This window comes from Pipistrellus hanaki (assembly GCF_964339955.1).
Source record: "Pipistrellus hanaki genome assembly, chromosome: 11".
NCBI lineage: Eukaryota > Metazoa > Chordata > Mammalia > Chiroptera > Vespertilionidae > Pipistrellus > Pipistrellus hanaki.
Window position 1 is genome coordinate 343563 of NC_140513.1, and position 23979 is coordinate 367541.

General features: G+C 61.3%; 1 protein-coding gene across 8 annotated transcripts in view; it reads left to right on the forward strand.

Annotated features, from left to right (window-relative positions):
• Positions 1–1042: 1042 nt before the first annotated feature.
• Positions 1043–23979, forward strand: part of GRIN1 (glutamate ionotropic receptor NMDA type subunit 1) — a 29763-nt gene continuing 6826 nt past the window's right edge. The window contains exons 1-11 of one of the 8 annotated variants that reach the window (XM_084898500.1): positions 1043–1838; positions 3230–3364; positions 10821–10997; positions 12962–13024; positions 13696–13796; positions 18443–18564; positions 18640–18814; positions 20426–20570; positions 20668–20751; positions 23487–23628; positions 23710–23837. In XM_084898500.1, the coding sequence (XP_084754626.1) occupies positions 1581–1838; positions 3230–3364; positions 10821–10997; positions 12962–13024; positions 13696–13796; positions 18443–18564; positions 18640–18814; positions 20426–20570; positions 20668–20751; positions 23487–23628; positions 23710–23837 (1530 nt within the window). In that variant the 5' untranslated portion in view covers positions 1043–1580. The remainder of the gene's footprint in view (positions 1839–3229; positions 3365–10820; positions 10998–12961; positions 13025–13695; positions 13797–18442; positions 18565–18639; positions 18815–20425; positions 20571–20667; positions 20752–23486; positions 23629–23709; positions 23838–23979) is intronic. The other 7 variants (XM_084898501.1, XM_084898503.1, XM_084898505.1 and 4 more) reach the window with 7 other exon arrangements.

Sequence of the window (23979 nt, forward strand, 5' to 3'; positions counted from 1 at the left end):
CAGGGCCACAAACCCTTTGGGGCTGGGGCCAGCTCTGGGCCCTCGGTGAGCCCTGGGAGCAGTAAGCATCCTCAGGGCTGGGGGGCTGGGGGTCTCCCCACGGTGAGCCTCCATCGCAGAGAGAGGCGGGAGGGGCTGCACAGGATGTGGGCCCATCAGCCTCAGGCCCTGCTTCCCTCACTGAGGAGAACGGGCGGAGGGGGAGCCCGCCAAGTTGCGGCCGGCTCCGCGCCAGGCCCGCGCTGGGCTCCGGGGGCTCAGCCGGTGTGAGAACGGCAGGGGGTGCGAGGGGAGGGGGCTGGCGGGCCAGGCGTGGACCTCCCCTCTCCTTGCTCAGAGTGGCACTGAGGAGTGGGGGCGACCTGCTTTGTCCCCACTGGGGGGGCTTCTGCTGTTGGGAATGCAGCAAAAGCCCTAGTTGCTATTGGAAACGGTGATGTCACGGGCAGGGGCGGAGCTTCAGTTATCCTTCTGGTTAGGGAAGGGGAGCAGGTCTGGGGGTGGAGGGGACAAAGAATTAGGGTCACCCGGACCAGAGGGAGGAGCGGGACTCTGGAGGGAGGCAGGATGGGGGTGCAGGGAGGGAATTAGGAGGCACCTTCGGGGGGGGGGGGAGCAGAAGACACACGACTACCCGCAGGTCCCTCCTGGAGTCTAACCTCAGTCCCCTCTGCTGCTAACGCCACTGCTGCCTTGGTCTCCCCATTACGGGGTTGGGGCCAGACCCCCGGACTCTGCTGGGAGGTCCAGCTCGCCCGGCAGCCTGCCATCCTTCTGTTCCCTTCAGCCTTTGGGGGGGGGGTGTCCAAGTCTCAGGCCAGGCAGGTGGGGAGTCCCTCATGTCTGAGCTTCTGGAGAAGAGAGCCCCCGCCCCCCCTCTTCCAGGAGGATGTGGCTGAGGCCCCTCCACACCCTGGGTCTCCAGCCCCAGAATCTTCCCGAAATATCCCGGAGGAGGAGGAGGGGGAGAAGGAGAAGGAGGAGGAGGAGGGCTCGTGCCCGCAGGCTCGCACACACGGGCACGCAGCATGCGGTCGTGTTCAGAGCCACCCGGGGCCGCGCACCGTGACGCGGGAAGCCCCCCTTACTCCGCCCCCCGCGGGCCGCTCACAGCTCGGCTCCGTCCCTGCAACGCCTCCACGGAGCGCGCACCCGCACCCGCACCCGCACCCGCAACGCCGGGCTCCCCCGCGCGCCCCGCGCTGGCACAGGCTCGCCGGCGGCGCGCTCGCTCCGGCGCGGGAGGCGCCCCCGCGGCTCCGTGTTAGGAAGCGGGGGCGGCGGGAGGGGTGGGAGACGCGGTCCCGCTCCCGGCTCCGCAGCTGCCGCAGTCGCCACAGCGTCAGGACCCGCACCGTCAGCACCGCGGACAGCGCCGGCACTCGGTGCCCGGACTCGCGCGCGCCCAGGACGGTCCCTCCTCCGGCCGAGGGCGCCGGACCCCCTTCCCTCCCGAGGACGCCCCGGGCCTGAGGCTCCGGGGACCCGGCGCCCGCCGCCCGCGGGGTCGGGTGCGCGCAGGCCGGCCGGGGCCCCCGCTGGGGCCGGGGAGGCGCTGGGCACCGCGCCGCCCGCCGCCCATGAGCAGGATGCGGCTGCTGCCGCTCGCGCTGCTCTTCTCCTGCTCCTTCGCCCGCGCCGCCTGCGACCCCAAGATCGTCAACATTGGCGCGGTGCTGAGCACGCGGAAGCACGAGCAGGTGTTCCGTGAGGCCGTGAACCAGGCCAACAAGCGACACGGCGCCTGGAAGATCCAGCTCAACGCCACGTCTGTCACCCACAAGCCCAACGCCATCCAGATGGCCCTGTCCGTGTGCGAGGACCTCATCTCCAGCCAGGTGCGCTCCTGCCCCAGCTCCCCCTCCCCGCCTAACCTCACCTCCCCCCTCCCCCTTCCCCCTCCCCCTCCATCCACCTTCCAGCCCTCCTCCTCCTCCTCCTCCCCCCGCCCCCCGCGGAGAGGGCCCGTCAGCTGCCTCGGGCTGGAGGGGCTGGATTCATTGGCAGCCAGCGTCCATCTGGCCCCCAGACTGGGAACCTGCCACCCACCAGCGACCAGAAGGGCTCAGGCCTGACCAGTGTGTGCAGACGTGTGACAGGCAGTCAGTGTGTGTGTGGGGGGGGGGGGGAGGGATGGGGCTCCGGGTCCAGCGGAGGCGCCTGTCCAGCCAGAGAAGCAGGGCTTTGAGCAGGATGGCGCCCCGGGCATCATCGCTCTGGCTTCTAGTCCCCCTTCCCCTCCTCCCGCCCCGGCCACGGGTCTGCTTGTTTGGGGACATGCCAGTGCTGGAGGCGGGAGCAGGGCTGGGGCAGGAGGCAGCGGGCACAGTGGGGGAGCCAGGCACCGAGGCTGCGGGGGAGGACACGACTGGGGTGGCGCGCTGGGAGCCATCCGCCCAGAACGACCGCTGAATGCCAATGAGCCTGCGGGACACCGCAATGCAGCCGCTTATGTAAGAGCAGGGCAGCCCTGGACCTGCACCCCCACTGCGAGGGGGCGGGGCCTCACGCTGTCTGTGAGGGGGCGGGGCCTCACAATGTCAGCGAGGGGGCGGGGCCTCAAACCTTGTCTGTGAGGGGCGGGGCCTCACCCTGTCTTCGAAGGGGCAGGTCCTCACACCCTGTCTGTGAGGGGGCGGGGCCTCAGCCTGTCTGTGAGGGGGCGGGGCCTCACACCCTGTCTGTGAGGGGCGGGCCTCACACCCTGTCTGTGAGGGGGCGGGGCCTCAGCCTGTCTGTGAGGGGGCGGGGCCTCAGCCTGTCTGTGAGGGGGTGGGGCCTCAGCCTGTCTGTGAGGGGGCGGGGCCTCAGCCTGTCTGTGAGGGGGCGGGGCCTCAGCCTGTCTGTGAGGGGGTGGGGCCTCAGCCTGTCTGTGAGGGGGCGGGGCCTCACACCCTGTCTGTGAGGGGGCGGGGCCTCAGCCTGTCTGTGAGGGGGTGGGGCCTCAGCCTGTCTGTGAGGGGGCGGGGCCTCACACCCTGTCTGTGAGGAGGGGGGGCCTCGCCGCTGACTGTCTTCAGTGCCACCAGACTGCCACCTCTGCCTCTGACTCACCCGCCATTTGTGGATCTCAGAGGCGGTGCGGGGTGCTGCCTGTGGGCGCTCCCCGTGCTGTGTGGGCACAGATGGCGCACCCGCCTGCCCCCTGCCGGACACGGCCCGGGTGAGGGCACGGCCGCCCACGCTCGCGCTGACGCTGACGCTCACGCTGACGCTGTCCTCTCCGCAGGTCTACGCCATCCTCGTCAGCCACCCCCCGACCCCCAACGAGCACTTCACGCCCACGCCCGTGTCCTACACCGCCGGCTTCTACCGCATCCCCGTGCTGGGGCTCACCACCCGCATGTCCATCTACTCCGACAAGGTGAGCCTCCCCGGCCGCCCGGCCGCCCCGCCGGCCTGAGACCACGGCGCCCCGGCCATGGCCGTGCCTGCGGGCTCACGGGCGGCTGCTCAGACCGGGCCTGGGCTCAGGGACACAGGGCGAGGCGCCAGCACATGCAGCTGTGCGAGCTCTCACCCTCACACCACACCCTCACACACCCTCACACACACACACACCCACACACACACCCTCACACACACCCTCACACACACCCTCACACACACCCTCACACACACCCTCACACACACATTCACACACACCCCCTCACACACCCCCTCACACCACACCCTCACACACATTCACACCACACACACACCCTCACACACACCCTCACACACACATTCACACCACACACACACCCACACACACCCCCTCACACACACCCTCACACCACACCCTCACACACACACCCATACACACACCCTCACACCCCCCCTCACACACACCCTCACACACACCCTCACACACACATTCACACACACCCCCTCACACACCCCCTCACACCACACCCTCACACACATTCACACCACACACACACCCACACACACACCCTCACACACACCCTCACACACACATTCACACCACACACACACCCTCACACACACACCCTCACACACACCCTCACACACATTCACACCACACACACACCCTCACACACACCCTCACACACACATTCACACCACACACACACCCACACACACCCCCTCACACACACCCTCACACCACACCCTCACACACACACCCACACACACACCCTCACACCCCCCCTCACGCACCCTCACACACACACCCACACACACATTCACACCACACCCTCACACACACACCCTCACACACATTCACACCACACACACACCCTCACACCACACCCTCACACACACACCCTCACACACCCTCACACACATTCACACCACACACACACCCTCACACCACACCCTCACACACACACCCTCACACACCCTCACACACATTCACACCACACACACACCCTCACACACACCCTCACACACACATTCACACCACACACACACCCTCACACCACACCCTCACACACACACCCTCACACACCCTCACACACATTCACACCACACACACACCCTCACACACACCCTAACACACACATTCACACCACACACACACACACACACCCCCTCACACACACCCTCACACACACACCCTCACACACATTCACACCACACACACCCGCACACACACCCTCACACACACATTCACACCACACACACACCTCACAGACACACCCTCACACACACCCTCACACACACCCTCACACACACCCTCACAGACACACCCTCACACACAACCTCACACACCCTCACACACACCCTCACAGACACACCCTCACACACACCCTCACACACACACCCTCACACACACACCCTCACACACACACCCTCACACACCTCACACACATTCACACCACACACACACCCTCACACACACCCTCACACACACACCCTCACACACACATTCACACCACACACACCCCACACACACACCCTCACACACACCCTCACACCACACCCTCACACACACACCCTCACACACATTCACACCACACACACACCCTCACACACACCCTCACACACACATTCACACCACACACACACCCTCACAGACACACCCTCACACACACCCTCACACACCCTCACAGAACACACCCTCACAGACACACCCTCACACACACACTCACACACACCCTCACACACACACCCTCACACACACACCCTCACACACACCCTCACACACACACCCTCACACACACACCCTCACACACACCCTCACACACACACCCTCACACACACACCCTCACACACACACCCTCACACACACCCTCACACACCCCTCACACACACACCCTCACACACACACCCTCACACACACCCTCACACACACCCTCACACACACCCTCACACACACACCCTCACACACCCTCACACACACACCCTCACACACACACCCTCACACACACACCCTCAAACACACACCCTCACACACACCCTTACACACACACCCTCACACACACACCCTCACACACACCCTCACACACACCCTCACACACACCACCCTCACACACACCCTCACACCACACCCTCACACACACACCCTCACACACATTCACACCACACACACACCCTCACACACACCCTCACACACACATTCACACCACACACACACCCTCACAGACACACCCTCACACACACCCTCACACACCCTCACAGACACACCCTCACAGACACACCCTCACACACACCCTCACACACACCCTCACACACACCCTCACACACACACCCTCACACACACCCTCACACACACACCCTCACACACACACCCTCACACACACCCTCACACACACACCCTCACACACACACCCTCACACACACACCCACACACACACCCTCACACACACCCTCACACACACACCCTCACACACACACCCTCACACACACCCTCACACACACCCTCACACACACCCTCACACACACACCCTCACACACCCTCACACACACACCCTCACACACACACCCTCACACACACACCCTCAAACACACACCCTCACACACACCCTTACACACACACCCTCACACACACACCCTCACACACACCCTCACACACACCCTCACACACACCCTCACACACACCCTCACACACACACCCTCACACACACACCCTCACACACACCCTCACACACACACCTCACACCCCACCCACACAACTCACACACACCTCACACCACACACAACACCCCACACCCTCACACACACCCCACACACACCCTCACACACACCCTCACACCACACCCTCACACACACACCCTCACACACACACCCTCACACACACCCTCACACCACACCGTCACACACACCCTCACACCACACCCTCACACACACCCTCACACACACCCTCACACACACCCTCACACACACACTCACACCACACCCTCACACACACACACCCTCACACACATTTACACCACACACACACTCCTCACACACACCCTCACACACACATTCACACACACACACACCCTCACAGACACACCCTCACACACACCCTCACACACACACCCTCACAGACACACCCTCATACACACACCCTCACACACACCCTCACACACACCCTCACACACACCCTCACACACCCTCACACCACCCCTCACACACACCCTCACACACACACCCCTCACACACACCCTCACACACACACCCTCACACACACCCTCACACACACACCCTCACACACACACCCTCACACACACCCTCACACCACACCCTCACACACACCCTCACACACACCCTCACACCACACCCTACATACACCCTCACACACACCCTCACACACACACCCTCACACACACACACCCCTCACACACACACACACACACACCCTCACACACTCTCACAAACACCCTCACACCACACCCTCACACACACATTCACACCACACACACACCCTCACACACACACACACACACACACACACACACCCTCACACACACCCTCACACATATCCTCACACCACACACACACCCTCACACACACCCTCACACACACACCCTCACACACTCACACACCCTCACACCACACACACACCCTCACACCACACCCTCACACACACCCTCACACCACACACACACCTTCATACACACACCCTCACACCCTCACACACACACCCTCACACACACACACCCTCACACACACACACCCTCACACACACCCCCTCACACACACATTCACACCACACACACCCTCACACACACCCTCACCCCACACCCTCACACCACACCCTCACACCACACTCTCACACCACACACACACCCTCATACACACACCCTCACACACTCTCACAAACACCCTCACACCACACCCTCACACACACACCCTCACACACACCCTCACACCACACCGTCACACACACCCTCACACCACACCCTCACACACACCCTCACACACACCCTCACACACACCCTCACACACACCCTCACACCACACCCTCACACACACACCCTCACACACATTTACACCACACACACACCCTCACACACACCCTCACACACACATTCACACCACACACACACCCTCACAGACACACCCTCACACACACCCTCACACACACCCTCACAGACACACCCTCATACACACACCCTCACACACACCCTCACACACACCCTCACACACACCCTCACACACCCTCACACACACCCTCACACACACCCTCACACACACACCCTCACACACACCCTCACACACACACCCTCACACACACCCTCACACACACACCCTCACACACACACCCTCACACACACCCTCACACCACACCCTCACACACACCCTCACACACACCCTCACACCACACCCTACATACACCCTCACACACACCCTCACACACACACCCTCACACACACACACCCTCACACACACACACACACACACACCCTCACACACTCTCACAAACACCCTCACACCACACCCTCACACACACATTCACACCACACACACACCCTCACACACACACACACCACACACACACACACCCTCACACACACCCTCACACATATCCTCACACCACACACACACCCTCACACACACCCTCACACACACACCCTCACACACTCACACACCCTCACACCACACACACACCCTCACACCACACCCTCACACCACACCCTCACACCACACACACACCTTCATACACACACCCTCACACCCTCACACACACACCCTCACACACACACACCCTCACACACACACACCCTCACACACACCCCCTCACACACACATTCACACCACACACACCCTCACACACACCCTCACCCCACACCCTCACACCACACCCTCACACCACACTCTCACACCACACACACACCCTCATACACACACCCTCACACACTCTCACAAACACCCTCACACCACACCCTCACACACACATTCACACCACACACACACCCTCACACACACACCCTCACACACACCCTCACACCACACCCTCACACTCCCTCACACACACCCTCACACACACCCTCACACCACACCCTCACACACACCCTCACACACACCCTCACACACACCCTCACACCACACACACACCCTCACACCACACCCTCACACACACACACACCCTCACACACACACCCTCACACACACACACACACCCTCACACATACACACCCTCACACCACACACTCAGTCTCTCTCTCACACCCTCACACCACACCCTCACACTACCCACCCTTAAACCACACCCTCACAAACACACCCTCACACACACACCTTCAAACACACACCCTCACACCACACCCTCACACACACACACCCTCACACACACCTTCACACACACACACTCACACACACTCACACACACTCACACATACCCTTACACCACATACACACACACCCTCTCACACACACCCTCACACACACCCTCACACCACACCCTCACACCACACACTCAGTCTCTCTCTCTCTCTCTCACACACACACACACATACACTGTCACACCACACACTCAGTCTCTCTCTCACACACACCCTCACACCACACACTCAGTCTCTCTCACACACCCTCACACCACACACTCAGTACATGTGATCGACACACTGCTTGGTTGCCTCCCGCACCCGTCTCTACCCAGGCTTGGACCCTGTCCTGAGGTCCATGCCCTGACTGATCATTGAACCCAAGGCCCTTTGATCTGTGGGCCAAGATCTAACCAGTTGGCCAAACCAGTGATGGCCAAAGGGCCATTCTTGTTTTTTGATTTTTTACAGAGAGGAAGGAAGAGAGATAGAGAGCTAGAAACGTCGATGAGAGAGAAACATCGACCAGCTGCCTCTTGCACACCCCCCACCGGGGATGTGCCCGCAACCAATGTACATGCCCTTGACCGGAATCGAACCCGGGACCTTTCAGTCCGCAGACCGACGCTCTACCACTGAGCCAAACCAGTTTCTCTTGTTTTTTAAAGTATATTTTTATTGATTTCAGAGAGGAAGAGAGAGAGAAAGAGAGAGAGAAAGAGACATCCATGATGAGAGAGGATCATTGATCAGCTGCTTCATGCACTGAGGATTGAGCCCACAACCAGGGCATGTACCCTGACTGGGAATCGAACCCAGGACCTCTTGGCCTGTGGGAAGATGCTCTAACCACTGGGACGACCAACCAGGGCTGAAGAGGTATTCCTGCCCTGGGCTCCAAGGCACTGCCCCAGGCCACGGGGTAGCAGGTGGAAAGCAGTCTGCAGGTCCCAGGTCCACAAGATTGGGGGTCACAGAGACACCAGTGGGGCGGCCAGTGCTGCCTGGACAGTCCGGGGACCAGCTGGGAAGATGGGGCCCCTTCTCACTTCCCCCCCTGGAGATGCTGAGCCCAAGGGCAGGGCAGGAGGCACAGCCTCCTGACATATCCTGGTCACCTGACACTGGGAAGGACCTGGGGGAAGCCCAGTGGGGATATCTGAGAGGCTGAATGTCAGGGAGAACCATATATATATACTAGAGGCCCATTGCACAGAGATTCCTGCAAGAACAGGCCTTCCTTCCCCTGGCTTCGCTCCCAGCCACCACCCGGAGCCTTTGCAAGTCTTCGTTCCCGGCCAGAGTGCAGCTCCTGTAGCTCCCTCTGCTCCCTACCCTCCCCATAGCAAGTGTCCTGCCCTACCCTGCCCTGCCACACCTGCATATGCAAATTAACCCACCATCTTTGATGCGTTAATTTGCATACTTCTGATTGTCTGATGGATGTCCTGGAGGTACGGTCAATTTGCATATTTCTCTCTTATTAGTGTAGCTACTATAGGCCCAGCACATGAAATTGTGCACTGGGGTGGGGCCTTCAGCCCAGCCTGCACCCTCTCACAGTCCTGGAGCCGTTGGGGGATGTCCAACTGCTGCAGAGGAGGAGGAAAAGGCAGCATGAGCCTGGCTTCTGGCTGAGTGGAGCTCCCCCTGAGGGAGCACACTGACCACCAGGCGGCAGCTCCTTGCCCCCTAGTGGTCAGTGTGCATCTTAGCGACTGGTCCTTCTGCCATTCGGTCGATTTGCATACTAGCCTTTTATTATATAGGATATTATTGATCTCGGAGAGGAAGAGAGAGGGAGAGAAACATCAATGATAAGAGAGAATCACGGATGGGCTGCCTCCTGCACGCCCCCAACTGGGGATCCAACCCACAACCCAGGCCTGTGCCCTGACCAGGAATCGAACCCTCACCTCCTGGTTCATAGGTCGATGCTCAACCACTGAGCCACACCGGCCGGAGTCAGGCTCAGGGAGCATTTTCTGAGCCCACATCACCCCATGGCGGCAGCTGGCCGTGGGGAGGTGGGGCTCCGTGGGGTGCTGAGGGGGGTGCGACCGTGGGGAGGAGGGGGGAGCAGGGGGAGCCGCACACTCAGCCGCCCCCCCTCCCCCGCAGAGCATCCACCTGAGCTTCCTGCGCACCGTGCCGCCCTACTCCCACCAGTCCAGCGTGTGGTTCGAGATGATGCGCGTCTACAGCTGGAACCACATCATCCTGCTGGTCAGCGATGACCACGAGGGCCGGGCCGCGCAGAAGCGGCTGGAGACGCTGCTGGAGGAGCGCGAGTCCAAGGTGGGCGCGGGCGGCCGCCGCCCGCTGTCTCTCTCCATCCTGCATGCCAGCACCTCGTCCGGCGCCCGCCCCAGCCTGTCCTCGGCTCATTTCACTCGCTTCTGCCATCGAGTCCGAATCTCCTCTGTGTCCGTCCCTGCGGGCGAGGCAGGGCCGCCTGGAGCTCCGCAAACACCCGCCCGCCGCCCTCGGGGTCCCCTGGACCCCCTCCTGCCTCTGAGTCCCCAGCCTGCCCTCCAGGGTCCCCGTCTGGACCCTCCTTCCTGCCCCTGAGTCCCCCAGCCCACCCGCCGGGGTCCCCTGGACCCTCCTGCCCCTGAGTCCCCCAGCCCACCTGCCGGGGTCCCCTGGACCCTCCTGCCCCTGAGTCCCCCAACCCGCCCCCCCGGGGTCCCCGTCTGGACCCTCCTTCCTGCCCCTGAGTGTCCCCAGCCCACCCTCCAGGGTCCGTGTCTGGACCTCCTCCTGCCCCTGCAGTCCCCCACCAGCCACTTTCAGTACTGGGGCCGCTCCTGCCCCTCCCCAGCAGCCTGCCCCGGGGTGCACTGCTCAGGGACCGCCCCTCCCAAAGGGCCCGGCTGCCTCCCAGCTGCCACCATTCAACGGCCCCTCCCTCCACCTCACAGCGCCCATCACCCTCCACCAACCTCCACCTGGATCCTGCCCCATCAGGCCCCACCCCCTCTCTCACCTCCCAGCACAGGCTGGCTCCGCCTGGAGGCCATGGGACACCTGCTCCTGGGGTACACAGACCCCTCCCAGCCCCACCCCCACGCTGTAGGGCTGCTGAGCGACAAGAACCGCAATCTCTGGGGGTCCGGGTGACCCCCCCTCACTGCCCGCCCCCTGCCACCTGGTGCTCACCAGAGGCCCAGGGAGGGGCTGCCGCAGCCAGAGCCTGGCCCTCAGCGCTGGCCCCAGCCCCGGGGGGCGGGGGCGCCAAGCTGGCACAGAGTGGGGAGGCAGAGAGGAGGGAGGCAGAGGGGGGAGTGCAGCAGGCCAGGGGGTGGAGGAGCATGTTCTTGGGGTGTCAGAGGGCGTCAGCAGGCTTAGTGCCATAGACCCCGAAGGAAGAGTGGGTGCTGGTTGGGGGTGAACCTGAGAGCAGACCCAGAGGGCCTGGGGGTGTCTATTTGGGGGTCAGCTGAGGCTGGAGGGAGGGAGGGCTGGCTGCTAGCACCCCAAACTGGGCAAGCAGGTCCTGTGGCGAACCACCCGGGTCTCACACACTCACATGCCCAGTGTACACCCACCCTCACCAGACACCCCCCACACCAGCCACACATGCACACCCTCACGGTCACTCCACACCTCCCCCAGACCCTTCCCTCAGGCCAGCCACCGGGCACCGGGGCACAGGCATGTGGCCTTGGACACACTCACCCACCAGCTCACACACATGTTCCTGTGTACACACACACACACACACACACACATGCCCTCACACACACCCTGTGGCTTATGTAGGCTCATGCTCCCAGGCACGTGCCTGCCCCCCTGTGCACACGCGTGTACACAACCCCTCTCCTCTCCAGAGGGCAGTCACTGAGTCACTGAGGACAGAGCACGGGCCCTTAGGAAGGCCCGGGAGGGTGTGGGGAGGCGGGGAGTCAGGGCAGGCCCCGGAGAGGCTGCTCACCCCATTCAGGACTGACGTGGGCACAGCAGGTGCACGGCGGGCGGGGCGGCGTGGGGACGGGGGGAAGAGGGGGTCCCTTGGGATCCTTGTGGCATGGGGGAACAGGGGCGCCTTCCTCCCACGTATGACTGACTCGAGAGCCAGCTCCGCGGCCCCGCCACCAGCACCCCGCCCCGCCCCGCCCGGCCCAGGTGTTTGCGAGCTCCAGGGACGCGCCATCTGCAGACGTCCGAGGAGGTGGTGTGATTGCTTTGGCGCCGTCATTTCAACCGTTTATAATCTTCTTCTGTGTCTGCATATTTTCTCTGTGCACATTATTCATCAGAGTAAAAAAAGGAACTATGACAACCTCGACCAACTGTCCTATGACAACAAGCGCGGACCCAAGGTATATATGCATGGACTGCACGCCACCCACGACAGGGGCTTGGCCGGCGCCGGCCCGAGGCCGCCCTCCGGCCCGGGCCCAGGCGAGCGCAGGCCGAGCAGTGACAGCGAGGTCAGGAGCAGGCAGCCGCAGGCAGCAGCGGGCAGGCTGCGCGGGTCCCGCCGGCCGGGCCCTGCGGGAGAGCAGGCCGCTGCAGGAGGAGGAAGTGCATGCGAATCACGGGGCCCCCGGGTGTCCGCGTGGAACCCAGGAGGGAGCTCGCCCGGCCAGCCGCCCGCTGGGGTCCGGGCCGCTCTGCGGGGCAGCGGAGCCGGGCGGAGAGGACCTCCGTGGTCTGGGCCACGTCCGCCCCGTCTCCGCTCCCGGTGCGATCCACACCTCGCCCGGTGTCGTCCGCTGCACGCTCTCTGCGTCTCGGCCCATCGGTTGCATGCTCGGCACACAGAGGACCACAGTGGCAGGCGGAGAGAGAGGCCCGAGAGCAGGCAGCGCAGGCCGGCGAGCAGGCGCAGGAAGGACGAGGTCAGGCAGGCCAGGCGCCAGGAAGGCGCGTGGACAGGGCAGGTGGCAGGTGCAGGCCTGGGTGGCCCTAGCGGCTGCGGCCCAACGCTCGCCCCCGAGGCGCTGTGTCCCCGCCCGGCCGCCCGCTGACGCCCCCGCTCACACCACAGGCGGAGAAGGTGCTGCAGTTCGACCCGGGGACCAAGAACGTGACGGCCCTGCTGATGGAGGCGCGGGAGCTGGAGGCCCGGGTCATCATCCTCTCGGCCAGGTGAGGCTCCGCCCCCACGGCACCTGGGGCTGCCCCCGGGCCAGAAGCCCCCCACCTGGGCCAGGGCTGGGGGCACCACTGCCCCTCAGCGTCCCACGGGCCCTTGCCATAGACAGCCCTCCACGGGGACCTGGTGGCCTGGAGACCTCACAGGGGGACGCCTCTCTGCCCACCCTCCCTGCCCCAGTCACCACGCCCCTTGCCCTGAGCTGGGCTGGGTGGCCTCAGGACCAGCTCCTGCCCTTAGGAAGTAACACTGCCACTGGGACCGGACTCAGGGAGGGCTCAGGGGTCGGTGTGTCCGGCAGGAAGGCCTGTGGCAGGGGCAGGCCTGGAGCGGTGGGAGGAGGCGGCAGGGGAGGGGAGCACGTAGGGACAGTGGACCCAGGGTGTCCTTGGCAGGGCCCGGCCCCGCCCCCCCCCCCCCCCCCCAGGGACCAGGGACAGTAAAAATCTCCCCTTGCCTGGGCTGGGCCTCCTGGGGAGGGAAGGTCCAGGCCCCAGAATAGCACCCGGAAGAGGCAGCCAGGAGGGGGCGGTGGGCCCACCGCTGGGCTCCAGCCGAGGGCAGAGAAACAGCAGGACCACCGGCCCAGAGGGCGCCCCGAAGCTGCTGCCCTGCAGGCGAGTGGGCGGGCACACTGAGTCCCAGGCAGGGACCGCTTGCACAGGGACTGTTTGGCACATCCTGTCAGCAAGCCTCGGGCTCAGAGCTAGGTGCCCCTGACAGTGGTGAGCATGGTCTCAAGAGTCACGAGTGGCTTGTCCACGCTGACCGTCCAACCCCAGGCCCCCTGGGGAGGGGGGCTTCGGAGAAGGGTTTAAAAATCCCCCCCCAGGCAACGTCAAGAGGGCACACAGCCCCTCCCTGAGAAAACCCACCCAGAGCAAGCCCCACCTGGACCTCCCCTGCCCAGAGAAAGCCCCGCCCAGAGAAAGCCCCGCCCAGAGAAAGCCCCGCCCATGATAAACCCGCTGTGGACAAGCCCCGCCCAGGACAAGCCCCGCCCAGGGAAAGCCCGCCTGGACGCCCTCCTTTATTCCCCATTCCTTCCACCCTCACTGGTCCTGGGGCTGGAGGGAGCTGGGAGGCTGTGGTGGTGGAGGTGAGGGGCTGGTGGGTGCACCAATGGGCAGACAGGCCAGTGGACAGGTGACTAGATCAGGCCCTTCACCCAGAGCACAACCGGAAGCCGTGACCTCAAACACAGCTGTTCAACTGGGTGCACATTGGCAAGGCCAAGGTCGTGCCACCCAGGCCTGCCCATCCGCACGCTATAACCGGAGTGGCCAGCAGCACATGAGCCAACCTGGGACCCCGCCACCCCAGGTCCTCTGGGGAGGGGGCCATCTCCTCCGTTTCCCTCTGCTCCCTGGGACCCTGCACCACGCGCTGCAGGCAGAGAAGGGGATGGCCTGGGAGGGTCGTGTCCTGTGTCACTAGTCAGTTTGCCAGATGTGGCTCCAAAGAAAGTAACCGTCAGCTCAGAGAAGGGGACGTAGTCACAGCAGATAGAGACAGTCACAGGAATTATGTGCACACCACACACATACAAACACACACCCTGTACACCGCATGTACACACATTATATGCACACACCATTGTCACTACCACACACATGCAGACACCATGGGCACACAATACACACCAAACACATGCACATACATGAACACACAGCATGCATATACAGTATACATGCGAACACACACATTCCTATAGACATACACATGTGCAATATAGACATCATATGTAATGTGTGCACATGCTCACACACAGGTACCATAGACATCATACACAGGTGCACACAAGATAATGCATGTGTGCATAAGCAGGCAAATCACACACAAATGAATACATAGACAGAGTCATGCACACACCTATGTGCAAGTACACATATGTACTCCAATGTAATAGTACACGTGTGTGCGTGGTATGTGCATAACCACACGCACCATACCACATGCTACCTCTGTGCATACATCCCGCACAGGTAGGTACACTGCCCACCAAGGCTCGGCACTCACAGCAGCCACCACCCACCAGCACCCTCTTGAATTCATCCAGGCAAGGCCTCCGGGCTGGCAGGCCCCTCCCCTCACACGCTGGCTCCTCGGGGCAGAGGCCAATCTCACCCAGAGAGCCGACCAGCCCCAGAGCCCTCCGCCCCAGACAACCAGCGGCAAGGCTGTCCTCCACTGTCCCCCGGGAATGCCAGCACCTGTCTCCAAGACCCTGGCACTCCGGTCTGACACATGTTGGCTCCTGCTTCATGGGCTTTGTAGAGAAACCCCATCAAGCCAATCTTATTATTATTATTTTTTAATGTTTTATTGATTTTTTTTTACAGAGAGTAAGGGAGAGGGATTGAGAGAAATATCGATGAGAGAGAAACATCCATCAGCTGCCTCCTGCACACTCCCTACTGGGGATGTGCCCACAACTAAGGTCCAACCTAGGACCCTTCGGTTTGCAGGCCGACGCTCTATCCACTGAGCCAAACCGGCTATTATTATTTTTATTATTATTTATTTTTTACCAATTTTCTACCAAGTGCAGAGGATTCATTTCCAGACATTTCCTTTTCCTCTTCCTGGGATTTTTGCTGAGACGGCTGTCTCATGAACCAGGTTGATGACCTGGCCAGGCTTCTGTCCACGCTGTTATTGATGAACCACTTACACGATATACGCTTAGGTGTGTCAATCCACTGCCCACATCACGGGCCCTGCCAGGCTGGCGGGCACACTGTGCCCCACACCCACGGTTTGGTTTTGCCTTTGCTGGTGGTTGTGGCGGAATGCTCTCATTTAGGCGACCCAGGTGCCGCTGCCCTGCTCGGCTTTGCTCACATCTGGCGCTACCATTGCCATTTTTTAATTAATTAATTATTTATTTATTAATCAATCTTTATTGTTCATATTATTACAAAGGTTCCTCATTTCTTCCCCCTTCCACCAGGTTCCCACCCCACCCTCCGCCCCCTCCCACCCCCCATTGTCCTCATCCATAGGTGCACAGTTTATGTTCAGTCTCTTCCTCCCTCCCTTTCCCCAGAACAGTCAATCCACTCCCCTCCCATATCACCGACTCTACTACAATGAACTGCTATTATTGTTCATCAGGTTTTTCAATCTTCTTTTGTTTTGTTTTTTTGTTTTTTTTTTAAATTAATAAACTTTTACACTTCTAAGAATAAATTTTAAAATCTAATAATTTTAAACCTTGTTTTTTTTCATTGCCATTTTTTTTAAATATATTTTATTGATTTTGTACAGAGAGGAAGTGAGAGAGATAGAGAGTTAGAAACATCGATGAGAGAGAGTCATCGATCAGCTGCCTCTTGCACACCCCCCACTGGGGATGTGCCCGCAACCAAGGTACATGCCCTTGACCGGAATCGAACCCAGGTCCCTTCAGTCCCCAAGCAGACGTTCTATCCATTGAGCCAAACCGGTTTCGGCTCATTGCCATTTTTTTAAAAAATATATATATTTTATTGATTTTTTTTACAGAGAAGAAGAGAGAGAGGGATAGAGAGTTAGAAGCATCCATCAGCTGCCTCCTGCACACCCCCTACTAGGGATGTGCCCACAACCAAGGTACATGCCCTTGACCGGAATTGAACCCGGGACCTTTCAGTCCTCAGGCCATGCTCTATCCACTGAGCAACACCGGTTTGGGCTTACCATTGCCATTTAGAGCGAAGGCTTTCCTATCTCCACCAGCTATTCCCTGAGAACATTGGGACAGACCTCTTAGGCAGCTCAGCCCTTGGGCGTCTGTCCATCGCCTCTGACCCGCTGCCCCTATGAGGGACCTGCACGGCCAGGTCCACATGGGGCCAGCCCAGCCGGCAGGACTCCCAGCGCCCGCCCCCCAGCCCCCCCGCAGCCCCATCAGCCCAGGTCCTTGTCCTGACCAGACGGCCCCAGCCCCGGCCCAAGGGATGAGGACGCTCCGAGGTCTCAGAAGCACGTGTGTGCCCAGGCATGGCATGTGCTCTGTCGGGCCAGGGGTCCCGGCCCCGGGGCAGGCAGGGCCCGGCCACTTGCCCAGACTCCGGAGGGAGAGCAGCAGCCCTCCTGCTCGCTGTGGCTTCTGCTGCGATGCCCAGGGCAGATCCCAGGCTCTGGGTCCCACCAGCTCCCAACCAGCTGAGAGCCCCCAGCCCCTCACCCCAACGCGGCCGTGGGAGCCAGAGGGCATGTGGCTGGTCCCGGAGCTCAGGGGAGCAGGGGCACCGGAGTGAGCGGCTCAGGCCCAGGCCCAGGCCGGACTCAGCCCTCATCAGCACTCACCAGCCCTGGTGCCCATTTCCCCTCCTGACACTGGGGGAAGCCTGCCCCTTATGCAGCACTCAGAACAGTGCCCCCTAACGGGCGACTGAGTGATCGATAGAAAATGATCCATCGCCATCCCCGCTACCCTGTCCTGCTGGGCAAGGGCAGCAAGAGAGGCCTGGGGAGCTAGGGTCTGGGCCGCACCCCGCCTCACTCTGCGGTGGTTCCAGGCCCCCTCAGGGGAGGGGCGGGGGAGAGGCAGGGACCGGAAGGGGACCTAGGAATCCGGAGGAGCCGCCGCCAGCCGCCAGCCTCGGGAGGGGAGGGCGGGAGTCCCGGCCCATCACCCCCGTCTGCCCCACAGCGAGGACGACGCCGCCACCGTGTACCGCGCCGCCGCGATGCTCAACATGACGGGGTCGGGGTACGTGTGGCTGGTGGGGGAGCGCGAGATCTCCGGGAACGCCCTGCGCTACGCCCCGGACGGTGAGTGCGGGGCTCTCCGGGGCGGCGGGCGGTTCCCCACGCGGGATTCCCGGCGCTAAGCCTCGCTCCCCGCAGGCATCATCGGGCTGCAGCTCATCAACGGCAAGAACGAGTCGGCCCACATCAGCGACGCGGTGGGCGTGGTGGCCCAGGCCGTGCACGAGCTCCTGGAGAAGGAGAACATCACCGACCCGCCGCGGGGCTGCGTGGGCAACACCAACATCTGGAAAACCGGGCCGCTCTTCAAGAGGTGGGCGGGGCCGCTCTGGGAGTGGGCGGGGCTGCTCAGTGTGGTTGGTCAGCTCTTGAAGAGGTGGGAGGGGCCGCTCTCGAGATGGACAGGGCTCTTTTTTTTTTTTTTTTTTTTTTTTTAAATATACCGTTTCCCCGAAAATAAGACAGTGTCTTATATTAATTTTTGCTCCCAAAGATGCGCTAGGTCTTATTTTCAGGGGATGTCTTATTTTTCCATGAAGAAGAATACGGTACACATTTATTGTTAAATGAAAATAAAGGAAATTTATTACCTGTATACGGTACGGTAGTACGGTAGTTGTCAACACAAACCAGACAAACTGTGAATCCTACAATATCAAGAATTTACTCATTTATTCAATGACAATCATATCATCTTCTGGAACATCATCATAACAATCCAATTCATGAATTTCCTGGTGAATTTCTTGTGACTCCATTTCTTTCAGAATCAGTGGACCAAATCTCTCATGTTTAGCAATAGCATTCTGAGACAGAGCCTAGGGGGGGCCTTATTTTCGGGGGGGATGCATTATATTTCACTCAGAAGGAAACTTGTAAGTAGGTCTTATTTTCGGAGGATGTCTTATTTTCGGGGAAACACGTTATTTAATTGATTTTTTACAGAGAGGAAGAGAGAGGGATAGAGAGTTAGAAACATCGATGAGAGAGAATCATCAATCAGCTGCCTCTTGCACACCCCCTACTGGGAATGTGCCAGCCCCTTGACCAGAATCGAACCTGGGACCTTTTAGTCCGCAGGCCGACGCTCTATCCACTGAGCCAAACCGGTTTCAGCTGGACAGGGCTCTTAGGAGGTGGAAGTAGTGGCTCTTCAGCTGGTCCAGCTCAGCTGGCTGCCCACAAACTACAGACACAGTCACCTAACTCAGGTCCCTCCTCCCTCCTTTCCTCCCCTCCACCCCTGCGAGCCTGTAGAGAGAGCCAGGGTGGCCGCAGACCCAAGGAGAGAGCCGCAGTGACGCGGGCATTAACTCGCAGCCCTAGGTGGGCAGGCCCAGCCCTTCGCTAGGTCCCACCCCCAGCTGAGTAACAAGCACTGAGCTGCACGTGCAGAGCCACGGCCCACCGTGTCCACAGCAGGAGCACACACAGCTGCAGATGTAGGGCATACGTACACACATGCACACACGTGTGCACAGCTCAGAGAGACATGAAGCACACACATGCCACATGTGCATGCTTGGGATTGCATACCAAGGATCACATGGGCACACAGAAGGTCCCGATGGGTATGCCACATGCACATGCGTGGTGTGCACACGCAGACAGGACCTCACGTGCCTTCCCCATGGAAAACCGGTCTCCGTCCTTTCCCGCGTGTCTGCCTCCGGGCAGTAAGGCGAGGACAGGCCTGTGCGGAGAGAATGTCCCGGCCTACAGGGAGCCCTCACAGCGGGCCGGCTCCAGGAGCTGCTCTGAGGCCGGCCGTGTGCCGTGCGCCCTCCCGCCAGGTCACAGCTCCAGGGGCTGCCAGGGCTGGGCACGAGGCGGGGCCAGGCGGCGTGGGAGGCGGGGCCAGGCCCTGGGGAGGCTGGGGATGGAGGGAGGCCCTGAGGAGTCACGGGGAACCCCTGCCTCCCAGGGTGCTGATGTCTTCCAAGTACGCGGAAGGGGTGACTGGCCGCGTGGAGTTCAATGAGGACGGCGACCGGAAGTTCGCCAACTATAGCATCATGAACCTGCAGAACCGCAAGCTGGTGCAAGTGGGCATCTACAATGGCACCCACGTAGGTGGGGGTCATGAGGGGGTGGGGGCTGGGGCCTTAGGGTCCTGGGGCCAAGACCCCTGCGTGGCCACCCTCCATCTCATACTCCCACCCCCAGGTCATCCCCAACGACCGGAAGATCATCTGGCCGGGCGGGGAGACGGAGAAACCGCGAGGCTACCAGATGTCCACCAGGCTGAAGGTGAGCCCACCGCCCCTCCCGCCCCGCCCCGCACCCTGGACACCCCTACAACCCGCAGACCCCGGGGAGGGCCGGTGCGGCCAGTGACCATGCCGGAAGGGAGCGGGGACTGGACAGCACATACCCGGCTCCGCACACACCCGGCTCCGCACACACCCGGCTCCCATACACACCCGGTTCTCAGCACACACCCGGCTCCGCGCACACCCAGCTCCCGCACACACCCGGCTCCCAGCACACACCTGGCTCCCAGCACACACCCGGCTCCCAGCACACACCCAGCTCCCAGCACACACCCGGCTCCGCACACACCCGGCTTCGTACACACCCGGCTCCCGGCACATACCGGGCTCCACACAGGGAGCCGCGGGTGGCGGGGGGAGGGGCAGAGATGGGGGAGGGGGAAAGCTACCAGTCCCCATCCCGTGGCTCTCCAGGGCCCTGCTGACCAGCCCCACTTAAGTCCAGGGACGCTGTGAGGGACAGGACTTCTCTGAGGACGAGCTGCTGGGGACCCAGGGCAGGGGGTGGCCACCCTGTGGGCTGCAGCCTCAGCTCTCGGTCCAGGTTCTGGTTCCGGAGTTGCCCACTCCACTCTGCTCATCTCTCCTGTGGGCAACCCTAGCCAGCCCCACCCCAGCTTCCTGCCGTGACCGGATCACACTGCTCTCTCCACCCGGGCCTCCCGCATTCCCATGGGGTCCACTCCCTCCTGGGCGCTCCCTGGGGCTCTGGCAGCCCCGCCCCATGGCCTCCAACCTTCCTCGGCCCGACGCTCCCCAGAGACTTGGGGCTCCCCCTGGGCCCCTTCCCTCCTGCGGTGGCTCTCCTGGAGGCCCTCCCCTTGCTGACCCACACTGAGCCAATGTTCCTTCTTTAAAATACGTTTTTAGCCGAAGCCGGTTTGGCTCAGTGGATAGAGCGTTGGCCTACAGACTGAAAGGTCCCACGTTCGATTCCGGTCAAGGGCATGTACCTTGTTTGCGGGCACATCCTGGGTAGGGGGTGTGCAAGAGGCAGCTGATCGATGTTTCTCTATCATCGATGCTTCTAACTCTCTATCCCTCTTTCTTCCTCTCTGTAAAAAATCAATAAAATATATTTTTAAAAAAATAAAAATAAAAAATAAAAAATAAATAAATAAAATAAAATACGTTTTTATTGAGTTCAGAGAGGAAGGGAGAGAGAGAGACAGAAACACAGATGATGAGAGAAAACCATGATTGGCTGCTTCCTGCACACCCCTACAGGGGATCAAGCTGCAACCCAGGCCTGTGCCCTTGACTGAGATCGAACCCAGGACCCTTCAGCAGCAGGCTGATGCTCTATCCACTGAGCCACACCAGCCAGGGCCAAGCCAGTGTGTTAGATCACCAACACCTCCTCCCCGAGTCCCAGGCCCTGCCTCTCAGCCCTGCCTGTGTCCTGGGCCCACCCGCCAGGCCTCTCACCGGAGCCCTTGGCCAGCACCGGCCTGAGGGTCGCCACCTCCTCAAGGGGCCGAGGGGCCTTTCTCTGAAGCTCAGGCCCCACGTTCTGAAACGTTTGAAAACACCAACAGCCACACGGTTCCATCTGGGCTGCAGCTTTGTACTTTGTACTTTTTTTCCCCACTGACTTTTTCATTTATTTATTTTAAATATGTTCTTAGTCATTTTAGAGAGAGAGGGAGGGAGAGAAACAGCAATCAGTGGCCTCCAGTCTGCACCCCGACCCAGGATTGAACCTCCAACCTGGGTGTGCCCTCACCCGGAATTGAACTGGCGGCATTGCGGTGCACGGGACCCACTGAGCCACACCAGCCAGGGCTCCCTGGCTTTTAAAAAACACAAATGTTATCGTTGCTTAAGAGAAAAACATGGTGAATGTTTAAAAACTCACCAAGCTCCTTCAGGGACTCCGGACCCCCAAGGGAAAGCCAAATGCTGCCCTTGCCCCTGAGAATACGCCTGTCCCCGCTGCAGGACCAGGCTCCTCCTTCTCCCCAGCAGAGGGCGCCGCAGGGATCCCTGCTCGCCTCAGACTCAGCTTCAGTGTAGCCTCCCCTTGCTCCTGTCACCCCTCTGCCCGGGACCTGTTCTCCCCACCCCCAGCCTACAAGCCCCTGCAGGAAGGGGAGGAGAGCGCGCCCAGCATGAGCCCCAGCGAGCCCGGACGGGAGAGGCAGGCATGGCAGGGAGGGTGGCGTCACAGGGGACACGGGAAGGAAGAATGATGGCCAGATAGGGACCCCCTGCTGGGGAGGCTGCGCAATCAGACACGGGAACTGCGGGCCCTGGATCGGGTGCCGGCTCAGAGGGACACGGCCCTGTCCTCATGGGCCCGACTCTGGGCTGGGGCACGGAGGTCCTCATCCCCGAGACAGACTGGCCATTCCAGCGGCTTCTTTATGGAGGGAGCGAGGTGTGAGCCACGAACCGAAGGGCAAGGGGCCAAGGGAAGGGCCGTGTTTTAGGGAGCCCGTCCCTCCGGGGTGCTGGGTCTGGGCCCTCCTGGGGGCAGCAGGGAGGTGATGCTGAGGCCGGTGCTGGGGAGGGGGAGGCTCCTGGGGCAGCAGGAGGGGGGAGTCAGGATGTGGGATTTGGAGGGGCTCCAGGAGTCTGGGCCCCTGCCGGGGGGTGGGGGGGAGAGGGAGGGAGCGCGTCAGCATCGCAGGAGGCCGCTCCGGACCTCCCCACCCTCCTACCCGCCGCGGCCGAGGGCAGGTGCTCCAGACCGGGTCTTCCCTCCCCCAGATCGTGACCATCCACCAGGAGCCCTTCGTGTACGTCAAGCCCACGATGAGCGACGGCACGTGCAAGGAGGAGTCCACAGTCAACGGGGACCCTATCAAGAAAGTGATCTGCACGGGGCCCAACGACACCTCGCCGGGCAGCCGTGCGTGGGGGCCGGGCGGGCACGGGGCGGGCCGGGCCGCTCCGCGTGGAGCCCGGTGGTCACCGCCCCTTCCTCCCGCAGCGCGTCACACGGTGCCTCAGTGCTGCTACGGCTTCTGCATCGACCTGCTCATCAAGCTGGCGCGGACCATGAACTTCACCTACGAGGTGCACCTGGTGGCCGACGGCAAGTTCGGCACGCAGGAGCGGGTACGGCCGGGGACCCCGCAGGACCTTCGGGATGGAAGGGGTTGCTACTGGCAGGGTCCTGAGTGGGCGGGGCCTTCAGGCAGGGCGGAGTCAGAAGTAGACAAAGCCTTCCTATTGGGCAGGGTCTGGAGTGGGCGGGACC